At 43.3% G+C, this 25932-nt stretch overlaps 1 protein-coding gene across 1 annotated transcript; it reads left to right on the top strand.

The window, feature by feature from the left end:
- The first annotated feature begins 1250 nt into the window (after nucleotides 1-1250).
- Nucleotides 1251-23861, top strand: LOC311146117 (sphingosine-1-phosphate phosphatase 1-like). Its single transcript, XM_084182588.1, has 3 exons — nucleotides 1251-2225; nucleotides 5322-5411; nucleotides 23218-23861. Exons 1-3 carry the CDS (start codon nucleotides 1350-1352, stop codon nucleotides 23767-23769), a joined length of 1518 nt encoding a protein of 505 aa, XP_084038714.1. The 5' UTR covers nucleotides 1251-1349; the 3' UTR covers nucleotides 23770-23861.
- Nucleotides 23862-25932: the final 2071 nt, after the last annotated feature.

Here is a 25932-nt window from a genome sequence, read left to right on the forward strand (position 1 = left end):
TTGTATACAATTTTTTTTTTTTTATGTTATGGTTAAAAATGTTCATGTTTTACTGTGACTTGTTGTAGGCTCCTAAGTGGACAATAAGGTTAAAAACCAAACCAAACTTAAGAAAACTAAACAAAAAAACAAAACAAAATTTTTTAAATAAGTAACTCCGCCAGAGTGTCTCTTTTGGTTCACTTTTGCCGGTCCCAAGCCCGGATAAAGGAGGAGGGTTGGAATTGTGACATGAAAAAAAAACAAGAATCGACAGAAGAAAGTTCATTTGTAGTTCTAAACATATTTAGGGTGTTTTTTTACTCACTTTTTGTCTCTCCCACGACGTTATTCCTCTCTCCTACAGCTCCATCACAATTACATGCACATGGTCAATTATGCAAAGTAGGTGATCACGTCATTTAGCGACTTTTAGGACAACCAATAGCTACTTTCCTTACTGAGGAGTTGGCAACACTGCGCCTCTCTTCTGAGTGTGTCAGAGCGTAGAATAACTGATGACTTTATGAACGCTGAGCACCTGTTGAATAATTATGCAAAATAACGTTATTAAATTGTTGCCAGCAGCACAGTCACCAACGCGCTGGATAACATGAAAAGACCCTAACCAGCTCTGCTAGGGCGAGTAAAATGGTCAGAGCGAGATTCTCTCATTTGTGTCTGGAAGTAGCTAGCAAGCTAGCCAAAGTTAGCTTGGGTGCTTGACTGCCGTTGTGAGGTCAGAACGCTCGGATCAACCCTACTCCTCAGCCAGAACGTCCAGTGTGCGTTCTGAACTTTCCGAGAACGAACCGCTCTGAATTTACGAACGCCCAAAGCGAACTCTGAGCGCACTCTGGCACTCCAGATTGAATTTACGAACACACCCCTAGAATCTTAGGGATGTCCCTACCCCGTTGAAGTTGACGTTTTAAATGGTTTAGGGTAGGGACGTCCAAAGGAATCGATTAGTACTAACCTGAATACAAGCGCAGTCCCGTTGAAATCCTGAGTGCGTCACCCATGCGTGCGCGTTCCCGAGCACTTCATAGATCTATCATTAACCGGATGCTACTTGAGATAGCGGAGGTTCCAGGACAACTAGCTACAAGAAAAAGCCTCTGTCATTTAAAACGTGTTTGCCGATTATTGTACAGTATCACTTAATGTTTTAACCGGTCTTGTTGCTGCCTTCGACAGGAAAACGTGATGAACGTGTTTATTTTATGGGAACAGGCTATATGGAATGAGCAATAACTGTAATGATGCACGAGCTGCTGCTTGAAAGCATAGGAAGCTTGCTAGATGGCTAGCTAGCTAGCGAACGGGTAATGTAAAGGAAATAGACAGTGCTATATATCTGAATCAACATGGCAAACAATATTATAAGGCAAATTGGACAACTCTGCAATTATCTCCAAGACCCGATTCATGTAGCGCGGTTTCAGCAGATCTGTGGTGTGCGCGGGACGTTTTCTAGGAACCCAGCAGAGACCAAAGAAGTGGAGCGAGCTCGCTTGCACAACAACAGCATTAGCCATCTCCAGGGTGAAAGTGAGAAATGTACTGTCAACGGAGGTGGAGAAGGGGAGAAAACCGAGAGTCTTCGGCAGAGGAAAGTCACCTCTCCGGGGAACAGTTTGAAACAGGAAGGGGTAGACAATGCTTCTCAGAACGAGGCAATGGTCACTCCTGCTGCGGGGAAAACGGACGGGCACAGCGGGAACGGTTGCCGCCTCGTTAGAGCCAGTGATGTTGGGGTACCGGACCTCACAGAAAACTGTTCAAGTGGCGTCAACGAGTCCAGGGTGGAATGCACCTCTGAGACACCTGATGTCCGGATTAGTGAGCACCCAAGTCCTTCTAGGAGCACTGTCAAGCCCTTGCGCAAAAATTCCCTGACAGGCGATATGGGCCAGGAGTTTTTAATCGAGAACACGTTTTTGTACTACCTGTTCACCTTCGGAACTGAGCTGGGCAATGAGCTGTTTTACATCACCTTTTTCCCGTTCATCATATGGAACGTGGACGCTTACGTCAGCCGGCGACTGATCATAGTCTGGGTTTGGGTCATGTACCTTGGCCAGAGCACCAAGGATGTTATTCGCTGGTCCAGGCCAGCCTCACCGCCCGTGGTTAAGGTGGAGATGTTCTACAACTCTGAGTATAGTATGCCCTCTACACACGCCATGGCAGGCACGGCCATTCCCTTCACACTGTTCCTGCTGACCTATGGCCGTTGGGAGGTAAAGTTTTGCTGTGTTATTGGCTGACAGTAAATCGCATGTTGCTGTCTTCTTTTCAACTAGGAGGAGGAAGTATCAAAGCACAGTTTGATCAAATTGCTTCCCCTCTTGGCAAAGTTTCAACATCAAGTTCCTCTTAGTCACCCCACTAGAAGTGGGGTCATCACCTTGTTAAAGTTACAGTTGCAAGGGTCAAAGGCTTCTTCAGCTGACAGTCATGTAAACATGATGCCCTTAATCTATGGATTTGTTTGTTGATGTTGCTGTCACTTGTGAAGTGCAACATTATTTTGACTAAACATTGAACAGCCTAGCTACACTAAGGGTTAATTATACAATTATATCAGAGTTATACAGTGGCTCAGACATGATTCGTTTCAGTGTGCAGTTTGAGAAGATATTGCATTACTCCTACAGTCAGTGCTAATTTGTATTGTCTTTTGTAAGCCCCCGGCCTTATTACTCTGTCTCATACCAAATCATCATGAAGCATGAAAGAGCCAAAGGAAAGAAAGGGGTGCTTCATGGCTCCACTGTCATTAGATTGTTATTACACCGTTCTTCCCCTACACTGCCTGTAGGCTACATCCCTCCTATACATTCCCTGTTTCCTGGTACAGTATGCAAATGGTGACATAGTAGTCTGTAAGGTCTACATCTACATCTGGCCATATGGTCCCTACTATTATTATTACTAATTTACTCACTTTTATTTTACCAGGTTAGCTGACTGAGAACATACTCTTACTTACAGCAAAGTTGGGAAAAGAGTTAGAGTTTGACCTACTCCTTCTCTCTGGCAGCCAAGTTCTAAAGAACTCTGCTGGAGAATCATTTCAGAGGCGACAATGATGCTGTTTGAATCATGCCATGAGTGCAGGGGAGGGATTGATGTATCTGCACTGCTCACTTTCTGTCTGCCTGGAGATAAGAGAGGAACCCAAGCCTCCTGCAGGGCATCAGATAAGCCATTCACATATTCTTCCTCTGCACTAGAGTTATGCCACGGCCCAGCCGTTGTGTTGTTTCAGATTTGACTCAAAAAGACAGTCATCTCAACATGATAGGCCTAACATGCTCTTTCGTTAGGCAGTTTTTGTATCGTCCTTACAGTAACACTGGACAGTGTACACATGAGTGAGAGTTGGGTTCAGTACAGCAGGGTGTGGCAGCCTCCTCTCTCTGACTCTGACTTGCTCTGGCTTGCCGTAGTCATCATGCGGAATGCCTGCTGCTGACTTGCCTGAGCAGAGCAAGTATTTGGGATGTGCTGCAGACCCCCTCCCAACACTCTTCCCGGCCCTGCACCAGTAATTAGAGCCAGATGTCTCTCTGTATGAAGGCTCTGGCAGTGAGAGGACAGCCAGAGGGAGAGGCAACCAAGGTCCTCTGTGGGACAGATCTAATACATGGAGAAAAACATTTCCCTGGCAATAGGCTGCTTCAGGCATGGCCGGGAGGACAACCATTCAAACCAAGTTTACAGATGTGACCTTTTATTTTGGCTGTGTTGATACAACACCGATAGCTACTGTAGACTTTGCACTGACAATCCAGTCCAGTCAGCATCTCAACTGAGTAATGAAGGGATCCACCACCACCAAGAGATCACAGAGCTACAAGCCCAGCAGAGATCCTCTTCAATAACAAGCGGCCAGTGAACCACAAGCTGCACACAGCACAGTGCTGTACACACACCACCTTCATAAACGTTTGCATGACTTAGCCGCAGTATGACCACACACCAGAGCAGAAGAGGTCTGTCAGTGGGCGTCCAGCCAAACAAGCATGTTAACATGGATGCGGCGCTGTGGGGCCCCTCAACAGATACTCCAGGTGTTGACACAGACCAGGCCAGACAGGGCTGTTTGACAGTCTTCCGCCACAAGGCTAGTGGTTTCCTCAACCCCCTGCTCTCTGCTCCCACAGACACACTGACATCAGGACAGTTTAGGAGGGCAGGCAGTAGGGCAGCAGGCAGTAGGGCAGCAGGCAGTAGGGCAGCAGGCAGTAGGCCAGTAGGCCAGCAGGCAGTAGGCAGTAAGGCAACAGGCAGTAGGGCAGCAGGCAGTAGGACGCAGGGAGTAGGCAGTAAGGCAGTAGGCCAACAGGCAGTAGGGCAGCAGGCAGTAGGACGCAGGGAGTAGGCCAGCAGGCAGTAGGCAGTAGGCCAGCGTGCAGTAGGCAGTAGGGCAGCAGGCTAATCCACACACATAGAAATTAGCTTTTTTCTCTCTCTTTCTCTCTCTGTTCCCCTCGTGTTTCTCAGTCTCTTGTGTGTAAAGCCTTTAGTGAGGCATTGTTCACTGGCAAGGTGGATGGACAAATTACTTTTTGCTTGACACTGAAATCTCCAACCATATGTGTGGTCACTTCTGCAGAGGAACTAGTAGTGCACTGTGAATCCAGTATGATGATATGCGTGTTGCGGCAAGTTTAGGCTTCACTCTGGTTATTTAAGTCATTATCTTGATTTCCCCTCAAGGTTTCAGTCCCAGATGAGTGGGAGGAAGGACAACCGGGCGTTACATGGGATTCTGTGCTGTGCTGAGCTGTGAGAGAGGAGATTTTAGCAATATCCAAACACTTAAGCCACAATGAAGCGGAGGAACAAAAGGCTTTCACCAGCGTGCAAACCTAAGCAGTCCTCTCTCTCTCTCAATCTCTCTCTTTTTAGTGCACTGCATCTGATAAGAAAATGACTCAAGTGGCATGCTGTGTAAAAAAAATGCATAATCCTCGTGTGACTGAACAATGTGTGTTTAGCCCCCATTCCTTTGAGTGCTAGCCCAATGGTCTATGTCAAATCAATTTCAATGAGCATTGCTGAGAAGTGTATAGCCTAAGCCTAGAGATCAGGTGTCCAACTCGTTCCACAGAGGGCTGAGTGTCTGCGGGTTTTCGCTCCTCCCTTGTACTTACTCACTGATTAGTAAGGAACTCCCCTCACCTGGTTGTCTAGGTCTTAATTGAAAGGATAAAACAAAAACCATGAGTTTGACACCCCTGCTAGAGATCAAGGGTTGACGTATTCTATTGAAGTATAATTTCAGCTATGCTTTCTCCTTCCTTATCCCTCTTTCTCTCTCTCTACAGTACCCCTTCATGTTTGGGTTAACTCTGGCAATGTGCTGGTGTGTGCTGGTCTGCATAAGCCGCATCTACATGGGTATGCACTCCATCCTGGTAAGTCCACGTTACTTCACAAATTTGTGGTGGTACCTGCCATTCACACTAATATCAACCAGGCTGTCAACCACTCAGCTAGTTGATTCAGGACTGTTCACCGTTCGCATTTCTTGAAAGCACTTGAATTTGATACCTAACCTATGTGACCCCCACATGGCAGGCAACATTGGTCCATGGGGGTGGTCTTTCTGTCCCACATACCCATAAAGGCTGGTGCTGGTGACCCTCAACTACTTCCAGCTAGAAGTTGGGACAACATGAGAGAGGATGTTGTTGGTAATTTAACATAATCTAGGTTACTCCTCCATGATCATAGGGACTATCACCAATCTCCCATAACAGGAACCAGTGGAGAAAGAACTAGTCCCAGCACCAGACAGATACTGAAAGAAATGCATTGGATTGAAACAGTGGCTTAGTATGGGATGTATTCAGGCACAGTTTATAAACACTGCTCCACTATGTGTTGTCTCCCACACAACTCCATGGGAATCCTTGCAGACTGTAAATGACTATACAGTAGACTTGTTTAGTCTCAGTCTGCCTCTGGGGTTTAGGGAAATGAGAACATTACAGATTTATATTTGCCTTTGTGTAGTGCATTGAGGTCTACAGTGCAGACCCATCTGTCCTATAAGCAGCAATGCTGTCATCACCACCACCGTGAAATAGGGTGTGAGAAGAGAGTATGAGACTTTTATCCTGAAACTTTATTTGAAGAAGAAAGTAAAAGGCCATTTCTAGTATTTTCTCCAACCTTTCTATCCCAAAAAGGTTTTGTTCTGTTATGTAATAGACCACACAGCTCAGATGTGGCAGGCAGGCATTAGGCCCAGCTGGAGAGTGAGACTAGCATGCTGTCTGTCCTAATATGGACCCGCCTGTTGGCCTCCATTTCTACATCTACAGTTGAAGTCGGAAGTTTACATACACTTAGGTTGGAGTCATTAAAACTTGTTTTTCAACCCCTCCACAAATTTCTTGTTAACAAACTATAGTTTTGGCAAGTCGGTTAGGACATCTACTTTGTGCATGACACAAGTCATTTTTCCAACAATTGTTTACAGACAGATTATTTCACTTATAATTCACTATATCACAATTCCAGTGGGTCAGAAGTTTACATACACTAAATTGACTGTGTCTTTAAACAGCTTGGAAAATTCCTGAAAATGATGTCATGGCTTCTTCTGATAGGCTAATTGACATCATTTGAGTCAATTGGAGGTGTACCTGTGGATGTATTTCAAGGCCTACCTTCAAACGCAGTGCCTCTTTGCTTGACATCATGGGAAAATCAAAAATCAGCCAAGACCTCAGAAGAAAGTTTGTAGACCTCCACAAGTCTGGTTCATTCTTGGGAGCAATTTCCAAATGCCTGAAGGTACCACGTTCATCTGTACAAACAATAGTACGCAAGTATAAACACCATGGGACCACGCAGCTTTCATACTGCTCAGGAAGGACACGTGTTCTGTCTCCTAGAGATGAACGTACTTTGGTGCGAAAAGTGCAAATCAATCCCAGAACAACAGCAAAGGACCTTGTGAAGATGCTGGAGGAAACAGGTACAAAAGTATCTATATCCACAGTAAAACGAGTCCTATATCGACATAACCTGAAAGGCCGCTCAGCAAGGAAGAAGCCACTGCTCCAAAACCGCCATAAAAAAGCCAGACTACGGTTTGCAACTGCACATGGGGACAAAGATTGTACTTTTTGGAGAAATGTCCTCTGGTCTGATGAAACAAAAATAGAACTGTTTGGCCATAATGACCATCGTTATGTTTGGAGGAAAAAGGGGGTTGCTTGCAAGCCGAAGAACACCATCCCAACCGTGAAGCACGGGGTGGCAGCATCATGCTGTGGGGGTGCTTTGCTGCAGGAGGGACTGGTGTACTTCACAAAATAGATGGCTTCATGAGGAAGGAAAATTATGTGGATATATTGAAGCAACATCTCAAGACATCAGTCAGGAAGTTAAAGCTTGGTCGCAAATGGGGCTTCCAAATGGACAATGACCCCAAGCATACTTCCAAAGTTGTGGCAAAATGGCTTAAGGACAACAAAGTCAAGGTGTTGGAGTGGCCATCACAAAGCCCAGACCTCCATCCTATAGAAAATGTGTGGGCAGAACTGAAAAAGCGTGTGCGAGCAAGGAGGCCTACAAACCTGACCAGCTCTGTCAGGAGGAATGGGCCAAAATGCACCCAACTTATTGTGGGAAGCTTGTGGAAGGCTACCCGAAACGTTTGACTGAAGTTATACAATTTAAAGGCAATGCTACCAAATACTAATTGAGTGTATGTAAACTTCTGAGCCACTGGGAATGTGATGAAAGAAATAAAAGCTGAAATAAATCATTCTCTCTACTATTATTCTGACATTTCACATTCTTAAAATAAAGTGGTGATCCTAACTGACCTAAGACAGGGAATTTTTACTAGGATTAAATGTCAGGAATTGTGAAAAACTGAGTTTAAATGTATTTGGCTAAGGTGTATGTAAACGTCCGACTTCAACTGTACATCTTGACTCAGTGGCTGTTTGTGAGTGACAGTGTGTCTTGTGTTTTTCAGAACGTGTGTGTTTGTTTCCACAGCTCAAATTAAGTCCCAAGGGGTGATGTTGTTGCTTACTGGTATGATGTCATTGGCCTGGTTGGCTGCAGTGTTGCGTTTGACTGTCGGTCGCACAGGCAACCGTTGCTTTGGTGATGCCTGTATCATGTCTCAGGGAGTTCACTGATGGAGTGATACAGAGCAGTCAACCAGGCACAGGCAAGGGAGTTAGTAGTTACCCAAGCAGTAACCCTGTGTAGCCTCTCTCCTGCTTTTCATGTACAGTTGAAGTCGGAAGTTTACATATACCTTAGCCAAATACATTTAAACTCAGTTTCACATTTCCTGACATTTAATCCTAGTAAAAATTCCCTGTCTTAGGTCAGTTAGGATCACCACTTTATTTTAAGAATGTGAAACGTCAGAATAATAGTAGAGAGATTTATTTCAGCTTTTATTTCTTTCATCACATTCCCAGTGGCTCAGAAGTTTACATACACTCAATTAGTATTTGGTAGCATTGCCTTTAAATTGTTTAACTTGGGTCAAACGTTTTGGGTAGCCTTCCACAAGCTTCCCACAATAAGTTGGGTGAATTTTGGCCCATTCCCCCTGACAGAGCTGGTGTAACTGAGTCAGGTTTGTAGGCCTCCGTGCTCGCACACGCTTTTTCAGTTTTGCCCACACATTTTCTATAGGTTTGAGGTCAGGGCTTTGTGATGGCCACTCCAATACCTTGACTTTGTTGTCCTTAAGCCATTTTGCCACAACTTTGGAAGTATGCTTGGGGTCATTGTCCATTTGGAAGCCCCATTTGCGACCAAGCTTTGACTTCCTGACTGATGTCTTGAGATGTTGCTTCAATATATCCACATAATTTTCCTTCCTCATGAAGCCATCTATTTTGTGAAGTACACCAGTCCCCCCTGCAGCAAAGCACCCCCACAGCATGATGCTGCCACCCCCGTGCTTCACGGTTGGGATGGTGTTCTTCGGCTTGCAAGCAACCCCCTTTTTCCTCCAAACAAAACGATGGTCATTATGGCCAAACAGTTCTATTTTTGTTTCATCAGACCAGAGGACATTTCTCCAAAAAGTACAATCTTTGTCCCCATGTGCAGTTGCAAACCGTAGTCTGGCTTTTTTTATGGCGGTTTTGGAGCAGTGGCTTCTTCCTTGCTGAGCGGCCTTTCAGGTTATGTCGATATAGGACTCGTTTTACTGTGGATATAGATACTTTTGTACCTGTTTCCTCCAGCATCTTCACAAGGTCCTTTGTTGTTGTTCTGGGATTGATTTGCGCTTTTCGCACCAAAGTACGTTAATCTCTAGGAGACAGAACACGTGTCCTTCCTGAGCGGTATGACGGCTGCGTGGTCCCATGGTGTTTATACTTGCGTACTATTGTTGACCGAGTCAGCATGCACTGCGCCCGGCCCGCCACAGGAGTCGCTAGTGCGCGATGGGACAAGAACATCCCTGCCAACCAAACCCTCCCCGAATATTTTATTTATTTAATGAGTCAGACGCGAAGGATCTACTTCAGACACCGGACAAGGCCCAAATACCAGTCATTCGCATGAAGAAGAGCCGGAGATATAGGGGTCGTAGGTCGGGGTGCCTTGTAAGAATCCGACGGCGAGTGGGTAACCGCCTCTGCCATCAGTCCTATTAGCCAACGTGCAATCATTGGATAATAAACTGGATGAGCTCCGATCAAGACTATCCTACCAACGGGACATTAAAAACGGTAATATCTTATGTTTCACCGAGTCGTGGCTGGATAACATACAGCTGGCTGGGTTTTCATTGCATCGGCAAGATAGAACAGCTGCCTCCGGTAAGACAAGGGGTGGCGGTCTGTGTCTATTTGTCTAACAGCTGGTGCAGGACATCTAATATTAATGAAGTCTCAAGGTTTTGCTTGCCTGAGGTAGAGTATCTCATGATCAGCTGTAGACCACACTATTTACTAAGAGTTTTCATCTATATTTTTCGTAGCTGTCTATTTACCACCACAAACCGATGCTGGCACTAAGACCACACTCAACGAGCTGTATAAGGCCATAAGCAAACAAGAAAATGCTCATCTAGTGGCAGGGGACTTTAATGCAGTGGAAACTTAAATCCGTTTTACCTAATTTCTACCAGCATGTTACATATGCAACCAGAGGGGAAAAAAACTCTAGACCACCTTTACTCCACACACAGAGACGCGTACAAAGCTCTCCCTCGCCCTCCATTTGGCAAGTCTGACCATAACTTTATCCTCCTGATTCCTGATTACAAGCAAAAACTAAAGCGGAGAAGTGCCAGTGACTCGCTCAATACGGAAGTGGTCAGATGACGCAGATGCTAAGCTACAGGACTGTTTTGCTAGCACAGACTGGAATATGTTCCGGGATTCTTCCGATGGCATTGAGGAGTACACCACATCAGTCACTGGCTTCATCAATAAGTGCATCGATGACGTCGTTCCCACAGTGACCGTACGTACCCCAATCAGAAGCAATGGATTACAGGCAACATCTGCACTGAGCTAAAGGGTAGAGCTGCCACTTTCAAGGAGCGGGACGCTAACCCGGACGCTTATAAGAAATTCCGCTATGCCCTCCGACAAACCATCAAACAGGCAAAGCGTCAATACAGGACTAAGATTAAATCCTACTACACCGGCTCCGACGCTCGTCGGATGTGTCAGGGCTTGAAAACTACTATGGACTACAAAGGGAAGCACAGCCGTGAGCTGCCCAGTGACACAAGCCTACCAGATGAGCTGAATGACTTCTATGCGCGCTTCGAGGCAAGCAACACTGAAGCATGCATGAGAGCACCAGCTATTCCGGACGACTGTGTGATCACGCTCTCCATAGCCGATGTAAGACCTTTAAACAGGTTAACATTCACAAGGCTGCAGGGCCAGACGGATTACCAGGACGTGTACTCCGAGCATGCGCTGACCAACTGGCAAGTGTCTTCACTGACATTTTCAACCTGTCCCTGACCGAGTCTGTAATACCAACATGTTTCAAGCAGACCACCATAGTCCCTGTGCCCAAGAACACCAAGGTAACCTGCCTAAATGACTACCGACACGTAGCACTCACGTCTGTAGTCATGAAGTGCTTTGAAAGGCTGGTCATGGCTCACGTCAACACCATTATCCCAGAAACCCTAGACCCACTCCGATTTGCATACCGCCCAAACAGATCCACAGATTACGCAATCTCTATTGCACTCCACAATGCCCTTTCCCACCTGGACAAAAGGAACATCTACATGAGAGTGCTATTCATTGACTACAGCTCAGCGTTCAACACATAGTGCCCTCAAAGCTCATCGCTAAGCTAAGTACCCTGGGACTAAACACATCCCTCTGTAACTGGATCCTGGACTTCCTGACGAGCCACCCCCAGGTGGTAAGGGTAGGTAACAACACATCTGCCACACTGATCCTCAACACGGGGGCCCCTCAGGGGTGCGTGCTCAGTCCCCTCCCGTACACCCTGTTCACCCATGACTGCATGGCCAAGCACGACTCCAACACCATCATTGAGTTTGCCAACGACACAACAGTGGTAGGCCTGATCATCGGAGGGCATAGCGGGATTTCTTATAAGCGTCCGGGTTAGCGTCCCGCTCCTTGAAAGCGGCAGTGTAGTGCCAGGATAACAACCTCTCCCTCAACGTGATCAAGACAAAGGAGATGATCGTGGACTACAGGAAAAGGAGGTCCGAGCACGCCCCCATTCTCATCAACGGGGCTGTAGTGTAGCAGGTTGAGAGCTTCAAGTTCCTTGGTGTCCACATCACCAATGAACTGTCATGGTCCAAACACACCAATACAATCGTGAAGAGGGCACGACAACGCCTCTTCCCCCTCAGGAGACTGAAAAGATTTGGCATGGGTCCTCAGATCCTCAAAAAGTTATACTGCTGCACCTTCGAGAACATCCTGACTGGTATGGCAACTGCTTGGCCTCCGACCGCAAAGCGCTACAGAGGGTAGTGCGTATGGCCCAGTAAATCACTGGGGCTGAGCAGCTGCCATCCAGGACGTCTATACCAGGCGATGTCAGAGGAAGGCCCTAAAAATTGCCAAAGACTCCTGCCACCCTAGTCATAGACTGTTCTCTCTGCTACTGCACGGCAAGCGGTACCGGAGCGCCAAGTCTTGGTCCAAAAGGCTTCTTAACAACTTCTATTCCCAAGCCATAAGACTCCTGAACAGCTAACCAAATGGCTACCTGGACTATTTGCATTGACCCCACCTCTACCTACATGTACATATTACCTTGACTAACCTGTGCCCCCGCACATTGACTCTGTACCGGTACCCCCTGTATATAGCCTCGTTACTGTTATTTTATTGTTGCTCTTTCATTATTTGATATTTTTCTATTTTCTTATTTTTTTCAGTTTTTTCATTGTTTACTTCAGTTTATTTAGTAAATACTTTAACACTTATTTTTTCTTAACTGCATTGCTGGTTAAGGGCTTGTAAGTAAGCATTTCACTGTAAGTTCTACACCTGTTGTTTTCAGCTCATGTGACAAATAAGATTTGATTTGATTTGATTAATGCTGTGTCTGAGGGACATTATATCAGATGCTGTATTCTGCGGGCTGCTGGAGTGTAGAACATCCATTTGTGGTCTCTGACTACTGCCAGGCTTCACAGCTTAATGTGTTTTGTATCAACTTAAAATCTAATCTCGCTCAATGAACACGCTTCCCCCTCTTTTCCTACACAGGAATGCTTTGAAATGTAGCTAAAGGAGTTAGTGTAGATATGCCAGCACCATCTTCTCCACCATCTGAGAGGCTAACAAAGGCTGGTTCTCCAGGCCTGTCTCTCATTAAGCTGTGAATATACGGTCATCGGAGCTAATGAGGCCTGATAGCTGATACTATTAAGTCATTAAGGATCTAAGAGGTAATACAAGAGATCAGGAGTTGTCTATTCTCTATCCTCCTCCCAGGCTTTCTGTAATAGTAGGCAATTTAGGGCCTATGTCATAAATTATTCTGTGGGTCGTATGCCACAGTATTTCTCTCTATAGGCTTTATGAGTCCTGGTTTGGTGGTAAGGGATTAGAGTGAGCACTGAGTAGCACTAGATAAATGCTAGTGTAGCATCAGCACAAGCTACATTTTAAGGGTGTCTGGGTTTAGCCTAATTGGACCAATAGAGACAACGGTTGGGACAGACTAATAATAGCATTCATAATGAGATACTCATTCTTAATGATTAAAAGAGAAAAGGTGATCAATTACAAGGGCATTGATAAGGATATAAACTCTAGTGACCCCACCAATGGAATATTTCCTGCTACTTTTCTTTCTGTTGACTTCACAGTTAACAGTCAAACTTTGGACCAGAGGAGCCAGGGATGGTCCCATTCTCTCCCTGCCTGGTACTGTCATACTGGGTAAAGCCTGGCACTGTCATAGACATTGAAGGATATTGTGATTTATTTTCAAGTCACTGCACTTGAAATTAATACAGTGTAATATAATCAATCTTGAATAATACATTTTAAGATTGAACTTGTCCCTACCCTCTTCACTTCCAACATTCAATTTGGTATTGATACTTATCATGGGTACATAGGTTACTGTGAGTTAGGCTGTAACATGTTTTCCGTTAGCCGGGCCAAAAAACAAGAAAGGCAGAGAAATAAAACTTTTGGCGGCCAAAATGACCGGGAGAAAAAATATAAAAGCAAAATAATGCTTTTTATTCATTGATGGAAATACCCATCAATGGAAATACATTTGACCGTCATGCTTATCGGTCTATAGGTTAATTTGCAATTAGTGGTATTAAAATTGGTCTGTGTGTATTTTTGTTAGTCGTCATGTTTCTTATTTATCCAACACAACTATCACACGTGCACAGAATACAGAGGCTATTTTGAGCTGGATTTCTCCTGCAGCTTCTCAGCTGGAGTAAAACGTGCTTTTATAAGCCCATTCATTGCGCAACAATTCTAAATGCAGTTGTGTCTCCCATTCACCATTCAAGTGCAGGCAACAGGCTATCAGCACGTCACCCACCCCTTTACAATGTGAGTTGGAGGCAGAATGCATTTTGAAAACATAGGCTACTTAATGGTTTGAAACCTGAATGTTTTATTTCATATTATGAGGCATGTCTTACCTTGCTTCAAAGTAACCTATAGGCAAAATCCCACCATGGAAACATGGAGGCAATTATTTTATAAAGACTTCAAAGGCGGAGCATGAGTTTAAAGTTTTGGGGAAACTTACAATTGATCCTACCATTTCTACCGTTCTGCATGCCAGTTATGATTTTCATATGCGCATTTTCGTGGAACAGTTTAATTTAAATAATAACGTTTTCGTTTCTCAATATCATTGTCACCTGGTTACTCTTTCAAAATCGGAATTAAAATGATAAAAACCTAAAAGTTCAAAGTAAACTAATGCGAGATCACTAGCCTCTGCCATATTGACACATTGATACACCGCGCACTCCCTCAACATTATCAGGAGAGAGAAACCAGACACGTTCATTACTCACATGGAACACTCCAAAAAAAGACAATGGAAAAAATAGACAAATGTCGTAAATTATGGTTATGAAATAAACCAAAACTTGTTTCTCACAAGTGTAGCAGGTTGTGAACTCTCCAAACAATGTTTCCACTCTGAGAATGAGAACAGTAAATTACTGTAATTAATACATGCATTAACAGAAATGAATGTAACCAAATTACGGGATTAACGGTACATTTACTACTGGTGGTACAGTGGGGGAAAAAGGTATTTAGTCAGCCACCAATTGTGCAAGTTCTCCCACTTAGAAAGATGAGAGAGGCCTGTAATTTTCATCATAGGTACACGTCAACTATGACAGACAAAATGAGAAAAAAAATTCCAGAAAATCACATTGTAGGATTTTATGAATTTATTTGCAAATTATGGTGGAAAGTAAGTATTTGGTCAATAACAAAAGTTTCTCAATACTTTGTTATATACCCTTTGTTGGCAATGACACAGGTCAAACGTTTTCTGTAAGTCTTCACAAGGTTTTCACACACTGTTGCTGGTATTTTGGCCCATTCCTCCATGCAGATCTCCTCTAGAGCAGTGATGTTTTGGGGCTGTCGCTGGGCAACACAGACTTTCAACTCCCTCCAAAGATTTTCTATGGGGTTGAGATCTGGAGACTGGCTAGGCCACTCCAGGACCTTGAAATGCTTCTTACGAAGCCACTCCTTTGTTGCCCGGGCGGTGTGTTTGGGATCATTGTCATGCTGAAAGACCCAGCCACGTTTCATCTTCAATGCCCTTGCTGATGGAAGGAGGTTTTCACTCAAAATCTCACGATACATGGCCCCATTTATTCTTTCCTTTACACGGATCAGTCGTCCTGGTCCCTTTGCAGAAAAACAGCCCCAAAGCATGATGTTTCCACCCCCATGCTTCACAGTAGGTATGGTGTTCTTTAGATGCAAGTCAGCATTCTTTGTCCTCCAAACACGACGAGTTGAGTTTTTACCAAAAAGTTCTATTTTGGTTTCATCTGACCATATGACATTCTCCCAATCCTCTTCTGGATCATCCAAATGCACTCTAGCAAACTTCAGACGGGCCTGGACATGTACTGGCTTAAGCAGGGGGACACGTCTGGCACTGCAGGATTTGAGTCCCTGGCGGCGTAGTGTGTTACTGATGGTAGGGTTTGTTACTTTGGTCCCAGCTCTCTGCAGGTCATTCACTAGGTCCCCCCGTGTGGTTCTGGGATTTTTGCTCACCGTTCTTGTGATCATTTTGACCCCACGGGGTGAGATCTTGCGTGGAGCCCCAGATCGAGGGAGAATATCAGTGGTCTTGTATGTCTTCCATTTCCTAATAATTGTTCCCACAGTTGATTTCTTCAAACCAAGCTGCTTACCTATTGCAGATTCAGTCTTCCCAGCCTGGTGCAGGTCTACAATTTTGTTTCTGGTGTCCTTTGACAGCTCTTTGGTCTTGGCCATAGTGGAGTTTGGAGTGTGACTGTTTGAGGTTGTGGACAGGTGTCTTTTATACTGATAACAAGTTCAAACAGGTGCCATTAATACAGGTAACGAGTGGAGGACAGAGGAGCCTCTTAAAGAAGAAGTTACAGGTCTGTGAGAGCCAGAAATCTTGCTTGTTTGTAGGTGACCAAATACTTATTTTCCACCATAATTTGCAAATAAATTCATTAAAAATCCTACAATGTGATTTTCTGGAGAAAAAAAATTCTCATTTTGTCTGTCATAGTTGACGTGTACCTATGATAAAAATTACAGGCCTCTCTCATCTTTTTAAGTGGGAGAACTTGCACAATTGGTGGCTGACTAAATACTTTTTTCCCCCACTGTATATGTAATGGGGAATTTATTTAAAAAAGTATCAAAAGGGCAAACAATTCACACAATGAAATAATGAGACAGCTGAGCCATTCTGGAGGGAGACTCGCCTATATCTTACCACACACCCCTCCCCTTCTTCTTGTCTCAACATTTCTTAATTATACTCAAGACACATTATCTTCACACATATTTTAGATGTTTTTCACTGACAACTGCAACTCAATAATCAGCTAGGCCTATTGCCATGCGCGCTGCCCAAATTGTGGCATTCCCAAATAGGCATAGGCCTACGAGCTTGTGATTTGAAAAGAAACAAATTATCTTAGATCCCTCTGTGGCTAAGTAATGCTTTGAATGATTGTATTTATTTCTGTATAGACAGGAGTAATTGTATAATTTTGGCAAATGTATTTCCATTTACTTCCCTATTGGACCCATGCCATTTCTCTCCTGTTCTATTGGTTTTCATATGAACTTTCTTTCGTGGTCCAGAAGCCAAAGGCACAATCCTAGTCATATTAGCAACCCATCCTAGTTGTTGCATCTTTAGATTCCCCCTTCTAAATTTCTAACAGAGATTTTAATCTCTGTCACTATGGAACCACTGTCAGGTGCGCTGTTTAGAACGGTTTTTTCCTGCGAATTGCATTTTGGCAAATGTTTGAAAATTACGTTTTATTGGCTGCTTCATTACATGAGTTGCATGTTCTGTTAAAATGCATTACCGTAATCTAAATGTGATTTCTATCATTCTGGGCACCATGGGTGGACGCCGTAATGGGTTATGCACCCAATGCATATGGGTCTGGTAAATTTCTCAAATGGCCGGTAAATTAAAATCTTCCCGGTCATGTTGTCCTAACGTAAACCCTGGGCTGTAAGTGTTTTGTCCTGTGAGTAGTGGAAATAGAAGCGGGTCTGAAAGTGCTTCTTAGAGCTATTTCACTGTGTACATCTGGCCTATCTTTTGGACTATCTCACCTCTGGAGCTCTGAAACTCCCTTTGATTGTAACATGTGGCCTTGCAGTGATTCTACCACTTGAGGTCACACAGAGAGGCCGCCAAGGGCCAACACGTGAACGTGGAATGACTTGTCCATGGCTGTAATAGACACGTGTAGGCCAGGGTGGGTTAATGACTGACAGCATGGAGAGCGGGGTAGAGGTAGGATGATCTCTGCCCACTGGGCACAGACATCATTTCAACATCTATTTTTTATTTAATTTAGGTTGAGATGTCAACTAATGTGAAGTCATCAAAAGATGTCACCATGTCATTGGATTTAGGTTAAAAGTTGTGAAAAAAACGACGAAATACCCCTACGTTGATGACTTTTTGCAAATCCAATCAGTTTTCCACGTTGATTCAATGTCATCACATAGTTATTTTTTTGTAGAAATGACATGGAAACAATGTTGATTCAACCAGTTTTTGCCCAGTGGGTGGCCTGTTGGAGTGTAAATAGTTAACTGTCCTGAGCCCTATACTATGAATCAGGTTTGAGGAGTTAGTGAGGTAACTGTAGTCCCCAGCTAGCACATTTGGTTCCTTGGAAGTTGTGGGAACGTACGTTTTTGATTTCCCATTGGTTCTGGGAACAAAGCCATACGTTTCCTAACCGGTAAAACTGAAAGTTGTTTAAACGTTCTGAGAACTGAAGTGAAAACTTTGCATGTTCTGGGAATGTTTATTTTTAGGTTAAAGGGAGGTTCTGAGAATGTTTTACTCTGATTCCTTGAAAGTTTTCCTGGGAGGTTTTATTAACGCTCTGAGAATGGAAATTATAGGTTATTTTGAGGTTTTTTAATAACTTCCTTAACTTTCACTGAATGTTTCAATAAGACTTTTAAAAACACTGCTAGTTTATTTGGGGTTAACTTTTTTTAAAACTCCAAGCACAGATAGGACACATGGGAACTCATTTCCATAGGCATTAATCATGCAAACACATGCATGTTTTATTGTGACACGGCATCAGTGAGATTCGAACCTATAATCTTCTGTTCTCTATCCATGGAATTAGTCCACTGCGCCAACAGGATGGAGCTTGCGCCACCAATATGGAGCTAGCATGCATGTTTTTTTACACATACAAAGCTGTTAATTTTAGTGCATTCAAACAGACCCCATTTCAAAGGAAACAAGCACTCATTAAGATCAGGTGTGGCCATTTAATTGGCATGGCCAAAACACATGAACACACTTAACAAGATGGAGGATAGAGAGTTTTGTTGATGCTGAGAAATGAATGTATGTATTTTTAAATAACATTCTTAAAACGTTCTCTGAACGTTACTAAAGTTTTCTTGTGGTTTTATGGAACGTTTTCTTAACGTTCTTAGAACAATTTGAGAACATGACTTTTTAAATAAAACCATGAGGAACCTGTAGGAAACATTACACTGAAGCACTGAAATTCCCACAGAAGAATGTTGTTTCTTAACGTTTTCTGAACTATTTGAGAACATTCCCAATGGCAAACCAGTTCCTAGAACATTACCAACATTGAAATTAAATGTAACCATGTTTTAACTTTTAGGAAACATTCTGTTAAAGTAATGAAATACCAAGAGAATACATTTTCCTTAAATGTGCTGAGAATGTTCCAAAGCCAAGCAACTATCCTGCACCGTTCCCAGAAAGTTGTGGGAAGGTTGTATGCAAAATAACCATAATACAACCACACTCTCACCAAGCTCTAGAAACATATAGTTCTCATAACGTTATGTGCTAGCTGGGTCAACTCTGAGTTCAACTGGGGACACAAAAGTGGCTCACCTTTTAGCCAGGTAAATTTCAATGGCAACGAATCCTTCAGAACTGACCTGGTCTGCGGCAGGCTAACTCACGGCTAACTCTACTTAAACTGAATGAAATGACTGAGCCGCGAGTTGAGGATAAACTAAATCAGATTCCCCTCCCTCTTGCAATGATTGCGTCATCATCCCCTTCATTTGAGGAAGACGACTGATTTAAATCGGAGACGGAAGCGTAAGCGAGACATCCCAATCCCTCATTTTTTTCGGGTTCAAATACAGTCAATGAAATACACAGACCAGACCCAGCTGTTAATGCATTGGTGCCTATGGGAGAGCCACCCCGTTAAGCAGACCGGAACTGACCTATTTTTTTAATGGTAAACGGCTTGAGTGGGATAGCATTTATCCACCATATTTGATAAAATATCTTATGAATAAATAAAAAAATTGTGTTAAAAATAGTCATATTAAAATACCTATCACATTACACCTTTAGTAATGACAGGATGCGATTGAAAGTTCACTCACAGTAAAACCTTTGTGTGACATTATAAAATAATTGTATCGATAGGAGTGGGAGGGAAAAGGTGATTGTGCATTGATAAGCACACCAAAGCACATCAAAGACGGCATTAACGATACGTAATAAAAGAATGACGGCACTTCTAATAGCCTGTTTCATACCATAGCCTGCTGAATTTGCAAGAAAACTTTTCTTTCATGTTGATTTTTGAAAAAATGAAACTGTGACACTGACTCGACCATGGATTGATGGTTATGCATTGTTTCAATGAATAGTTTGGCGAAGCCTGCTTGAGTTAGTGGCAACTGCATGACCAATATCAACCTTTGTAGTATGGATTAAGCCTGAGCTGGAATGTGAAGCTAACTGAAGCTGGCTAGCTTTATAAAAGTCTGAGTAGTTCTAGCTTCCATCGTAGTATACCCCTCTGGTTACTGAGCCGTAGCTCAGTAACCAGAGGGGTATACTAGAGGGGTATACTCAGTAAGCAGGTTAAAGTGAAAATCAAACGTAGATAGACTGTCTCACACAACATCCTTTAACACATATGTAATTGGACCCTGCTCATACCTTCCCCAGGAAAATAATCACTGTAGAGAATGAGCTTTAAGGTTTATTGGACACGAGTCACATTAGGCTGTTTGTGTGCATAGTCTTTGTTCTGTGGCCTCCATGGAATCGCACACTAAATGAGAATGATCTGGAACGACAACGTCCCCAAAACACACATGAGCACAGGATGACGTTTGTGTCATTTTTCTCTGTGTTAAACAGAGTAGCCTGTTTCATGACCCCTGGCCTGATTCTACTCCGAGGAAACCTGCCCCCCCCCCCCCCCCCCCCCCGATGGGTTGTTCTCCTCTGCCAATCCTTTTTCTGCACAACATGTCACACCACCACTTTATGGTCCTTACTAGTTACCACAGCCACAAAGTCAGAAGGCCCGCCTACTCGACCAATCAGATGAGGGAGTGTGATGATGCGTATAGCGGTTTACGGTTCGTGGGAAATGGCCAATCAGATGAGGGAGTGTGACGCGTATGCCGACCAGCTTGAAGGGGCAGACGAGAGACATGCATTTCTTTTGTCTAATTATCCATCAATGATTTGGTTATTTATTAGATATAGTAAAACCAAACCATTATAAATGCAAAGTGTTAATCGGATGTCTAATTCAAACTCATAGTAACTTGTCTTAACCCAAAATAGGTTTACTCCAATATCTGCCTGCAATGTTTTTAAAATGGCATGTAGACAAACAAATTGACACCTCTTGAGTTTAGATTTTAAAACGTACAAAGTTTCACAGAAATACATTTTTTAGAAATTGTCAGATTTTTGGCCTAAATTTAAGAAGACTTCAAACCTGTTACTTTATTTGGCATCTAGACACTTACTATAGTCATTTATTTATTTAAAGATGTACTATGCAGAAATCACTCTGCCATTTCCTGGTTGCTAAAATTAGAATAGTTTGCCTAATTTCAGTTTATGTGACAAAACAAGCAAGTATTGTGTAGTCCAGTGGTTCTCAACCTTTTTCGGTTGCTGGACCACCAACTGAATTTTGCTCTGCTTGGAGAACCCCTGAAGTACCCCCTCGTGCATTTTAACAGTAAGCCTATGGTCTCATGAATCTTCTCAAGTACCCCCTGTGGATAGGCCAAGTACCCCCAGGGGTCCTAGTACCCCTGGTTGGGAACCACTGGTGTAGAGAATCATTGTACCATCTAAACCGCTGTGAAATATATTTTTCAGCTGTTTTGAAGCTGGTGTACAAAACCGAAAGTAAAAGATGCAAAAACTAAACTTAAAAACAGGAAGCATAGAAATAGTACACATAGAACAGATCTACTGCTTCTTAGACTTGCTTTCCATGAGTGACAGATCTATAACTCACATTTCTATGGTAGTTTTGTCGGGTTGCCCCAAAAGTTACATATTGCAGCTTTAACATAGCTTTGCAGTCTACCATTTTGGGATATTTTACCGGTTTCCGTCTCTGTACAAAGGCATGGTCTTTAAGCTATGGAAGATGGCAAAACATTTAATAATAATAATAGATTGGACTTACATGGAACTTTTCTAGACACCCAAAGCTCTTTACAGTGTAAGGGGTAACTCACCACCCTAACCCCACATACTCTTTATTTGTATTTATTTTATTGGCCCATCCACCTCCCTCTTCGGAGGACAAAAAAAACATATGTTTTTTACAGATATTTTGTTACATATACAGTACCAGTCAAAAGTTTGGACACACCAACTCATTCATTCTTTATTTTTTTCTATTTTCTATGTTGTAGAATAATAGTGAAGACATCAAAACTATGAAATAACACATATGGAATCATGTAGTAACCAAAAAAGTGTTAAACAAATCAAAATATGTTTTATATTTGAGATTCATCAAATAGCCACCCTTTGCCTTGATGACAGCTTTGCACACTCTTAATGTTGTAAAAGTGTATGGTATAAAGTGATCTATCTTTAAACTTACTGCCGCCTTGTTCATTTCAGCAGCATATTTCTCTTTGGGTTTGGTTTGTCTGTCTTTCCCCTGTTGGCATTCATGTGTCTTTGTGCCCACACCTTGAAACGGAACACCATTGAATGGGATACTTTTTCGCTGTTGAAGGTCAAGAATATGATATATTACTATTAGAATGAAACGCTAGTAGGGAAACTAACAAGGTTGATCTGTCAAATTGAATAACTCCTCTGTGCTTGGAACTCCTCTGTGCATGTCTCCTGAGTGGCGCAGTGGTCTAAGGCACTGCATCGCAGTGCAAACTGTGCCACTAGAGATCCTGGTTCGAATCCAGGCTCTGTCGCAGCCGGCCGCGACCGGGAGACTCATGGGCGGCGCACAATTGGCCCAGCGTCGTCCAGGGTAGGGGAGGGAATGGCCGGCAGGGATGTAGCTCAGTTGATAGAGCATGGCGTTTGCAATGCCAGGGTTGTGGGTTCGATTCCCACGGGGGGCCAGTATATATAAAAAAAATATATATATATGTATTCACTAACTGTAAGTCGCTCTGGATAAGAGCGTCTGCTAAATAACGTAAATGTAAATGAATGGAATCCCTTATGCTAGCTAATTTTAGATGAGAATAGCAAAAGTTAGCTACTAGAAAGGACAACTTACCCTTTTGCCCAAAACTTTTGTATTTTCTCAATGTTATGCATTTTAGTGACGTTGCCAATTCTTGTTCCCACATTTATTTATATAGTTATTTGGTCCTCAAACTTTAAATCAAGATGCCATTTAGAAAAGGAGTCGTTTCCCGCGAACCGGCGTCATCACACTCCCTCATCTGATTGGTCGGGTAGGCGGGCCTTCTGTGCCGGCATACACGTCATCACGCTCCCTCAACTGATTGGTCGAGTAGGCAGACCTTCTGACTTTGTGGCTGTTGTAACTAGTGACAACCCCACTTTGTCTTCCTCTATTGTGACATTTCCACACAAAAAAAACTCTGTCATACATTACTCACATGATTAAAGCATTGTTAAGATTAAATGAATGTATTAGGGAGTGCTGTCTGTATAATTTATACTTTACTAAGTTGTTGATGTTGTTGTTTCCAGGACGTCATTGCTGGCTTCCTGTACAGCCTCCTGATCCTGGTGGTATTCCAGCCGGCGCTGGACCTGATTGACAACTTCAACCTGACGTACCGCTACGCTCCCCTCATCATCATCTCCCTGCACCTGGGCATGGGCCTCTTCTCCTTCACCCTGGACACCTGGAGCACCTCGCGGGGCGATACCGCTCAGATCCTGGGCACTGGCGCTGGCATGGCCCTAGCCTCCCACCTTAACCACTACCTGGGCCTGATGCCCGACCCCCCGCTGGACCAGCTGCCCCTGTCCCCCCCGGCCCTCAGTGCCGCCCTGCTGGTCGTAGCCATGCTGAGGATGTGCCTGGGTGTACTGGTGCTGCTGGCCATCAGGGCCCTCATGAAGGCCATCACCATCCCTCTGGCCTGCCGTATCTCTGGCATCCCAAGTGGAGACTTGAGGAAGGCCCGACAGCACATGGAGGTCGAGCTGCCCTACAGGTACATTGTGTACAGCACGGTGGGCTTCAGCACCATCTTCCTGGTACCCCAGCTCTTCACCTTCCTGCAGCTGTCCTGATGAGAGAGCCTTGTGGATCCCCCAGTCCCCTGCCCTCACCCTGCTCATCTAAAACCAAGCCCATAGGAACATGGGAAATTCACACCTTACATATCCTGTACATCCAACCCCCTCTGCCACTAACCCTTGTCCCTGCCAGCTCTAACGACAGAAACCGCTTATCAGGGAACTCCTAAAGACTTGAGTTGACAGGATGTCAGCACTGATTACTAAATCCTATTCCCTGTATCTTACTTTGATTTTTTTTATTCAATCAGAATTTGTTTATCTTTAATTTCCCATTTTATGGTCTCAATTTGAAAGGAAATGCACTAATGATTTTAGCGAACTCAAGGGCCTTTGTATTTTTCTGGCTTTGGGCATCAGGGCAAGTTATGGGATCAACCAGACTAATAATTCTGTCTATTATTAGTCACCCCTTCCCTAACCATACCTACATTGTCTATCCTGAGTATTTATTTAAAATACTTTATCTGCTTTTTCGTACTTGGGAGAAAATTAGGAATCAATTCTAATCTGATGAATTCAGTCTGCTTCCTGGTTGTGTTCTCTTATCTATTTTTCTAAAGGGCTCTTTTTATCTATTGTTGATTTTGAAGATGATCCGTTGAGGTTTGAATATATTGATTTTTACTGTGTACTGATGGGAGAAAAGCCATGACTGGGGCTGGGCACATATGATGCAGCGGCATCACTTGGTCACTGTGTTATATATAGAGGACAGGACATTGCCCCTATAGGTCAGAGGGTTAAAAGTAGGATTGTTTTAAGCGTCAGGAGGACTTGGCTTAGACACACAGTGAGGAACTTCCTGTTTTACAGGAGGGGATGCACATGACCACACGCAATCACTTCCTGCGGGTCTCGTGTTTGGAGGGGATAAGGGAGGTTTAGAGGAGATAACACCAACCCCAAGGGTAAAGGCATGCACGCGGCAGGGGTTTGACAGAGAGAGGAGAGAGCTGCACTAGAAATAAGTATAGGAGCTAAGTTCTGCTTAAATGCAGGTCATTTTGTTCAAACATAATTTGCATTCACAGAGGGATTTCACATGGAAAGCCTCTCAACATAACTAAGCTAGACAGTTTATCTTCCAGGTGTACTTTAATGAACACTTTGGCAACTCTTTTCTCTCACTGTATGTTTCACCCCCTTGATTCTCTCTTCGTCATGTCCCCCCAACCGTCCTCCCTATCTACCTTCCTTTGCATCCTCTCTTTAGAACTCTTCCATGTCCATAGTGACTGGACTAGAGCCACACATTTTATTTATATATTTATATATATATATACACACACACACACACACACTACCGTTCAAAGGTTTGGGGTCACTTAGAAATGTCCTTGTTTTCGAAAGAAAATAGCCTTCATTTCTCAGAACAAGGATAGACTGACGAGTTTCAGAAGAAAGTTATTTGTTTCAGGCCATTTTGATTCTGTAATCGAACCCACAATTGCTGATGCTCCAGATACTCAACTAGTCTCAAGAAGGTCAGTTTTATAGCTTTTTTAATCAGCATAACAGTTTTCAGCTGTGCTAACATAATTGCAAAAGGGTTTTCTAATGATCAATTAGCCTTTTTAAAACTATAAACTTGGATTAGCAAACACAACGTGCCATTGGAACACAGGACTGATGGTTGTTGATAATGGGCCTGTGTACGCCTATGTAGATATTCCATAAAAAATCTGCCATTTCCAGCTACAATAGCCATTTACAACATTAACAATGTCTACACTGTATTTCTGGTCAATTTGATGTTATTTTAATGGAGAAAAAAAACAAAACAAGGACATTTCTAAGTGACCCCAAACTTTTGAATGGTAGTGTATATAGTACCAGCATTAGGTTTGGACACACCTACTCCAGGGTTTTTCTTTATTTGTACTATTTTCTACATTGTAGAATAATAGTGAAGACATCAAAACTAGGAAATAACACGGAATCATGTAGTAACCAAAAAAGTGTTAAACAAATCAAAATATTTTATATTTGAGATTCTTCAAATAGCCACCCTTTGCCTTGATGACAGCTTTGCACACTCTTGGCATTCTCTCAACCAGCTTCACCTGGAATGCTTTTCCAAGAGTCTTGAAGGAGTTCCCACATATGCTGAGCACTTGTTGGCTGCTTTTCCTTCACTCTGTGGTCCGACTCATC

Source organism: Coregonus lavaretus (assembly GCF_964263955.1).
Source record: "Coregonus lavaretus genome assembly, chromosome: 18".
NCBI classification, from domain to species: Eukaryota; Metazoa; Chordata; class Actinopteri; order Salmoniformes; family Salmonidae; genus Coregonus; species Coregonus lavaretus.

Excerpts from the sequence above, each read along its gene's own strand:
- LOC311146117 (XM_084182588.1), top strand. The coding sequence starts at position 1,350 with ATGGCAAACAATATTATAAGGCAAATTGGACAACTCTGCAATTATCTC. Across the intron at positions 2,226-5,321 it reads TGACCTATGGCCGTTGGGAG|TACCCCTTCATGTTTGGGTT; the intron begins GTAAAGTTTTGC and ends CTCTCTCTACAG. Across the intron at positions 5,412-23,217 it reads TGGGTATGCACTCCATCCTG|GACGTCATTGCTGGCTTCCT; the intron begins GTAAGTCCACGT and ends TGTTGTTTCCAG.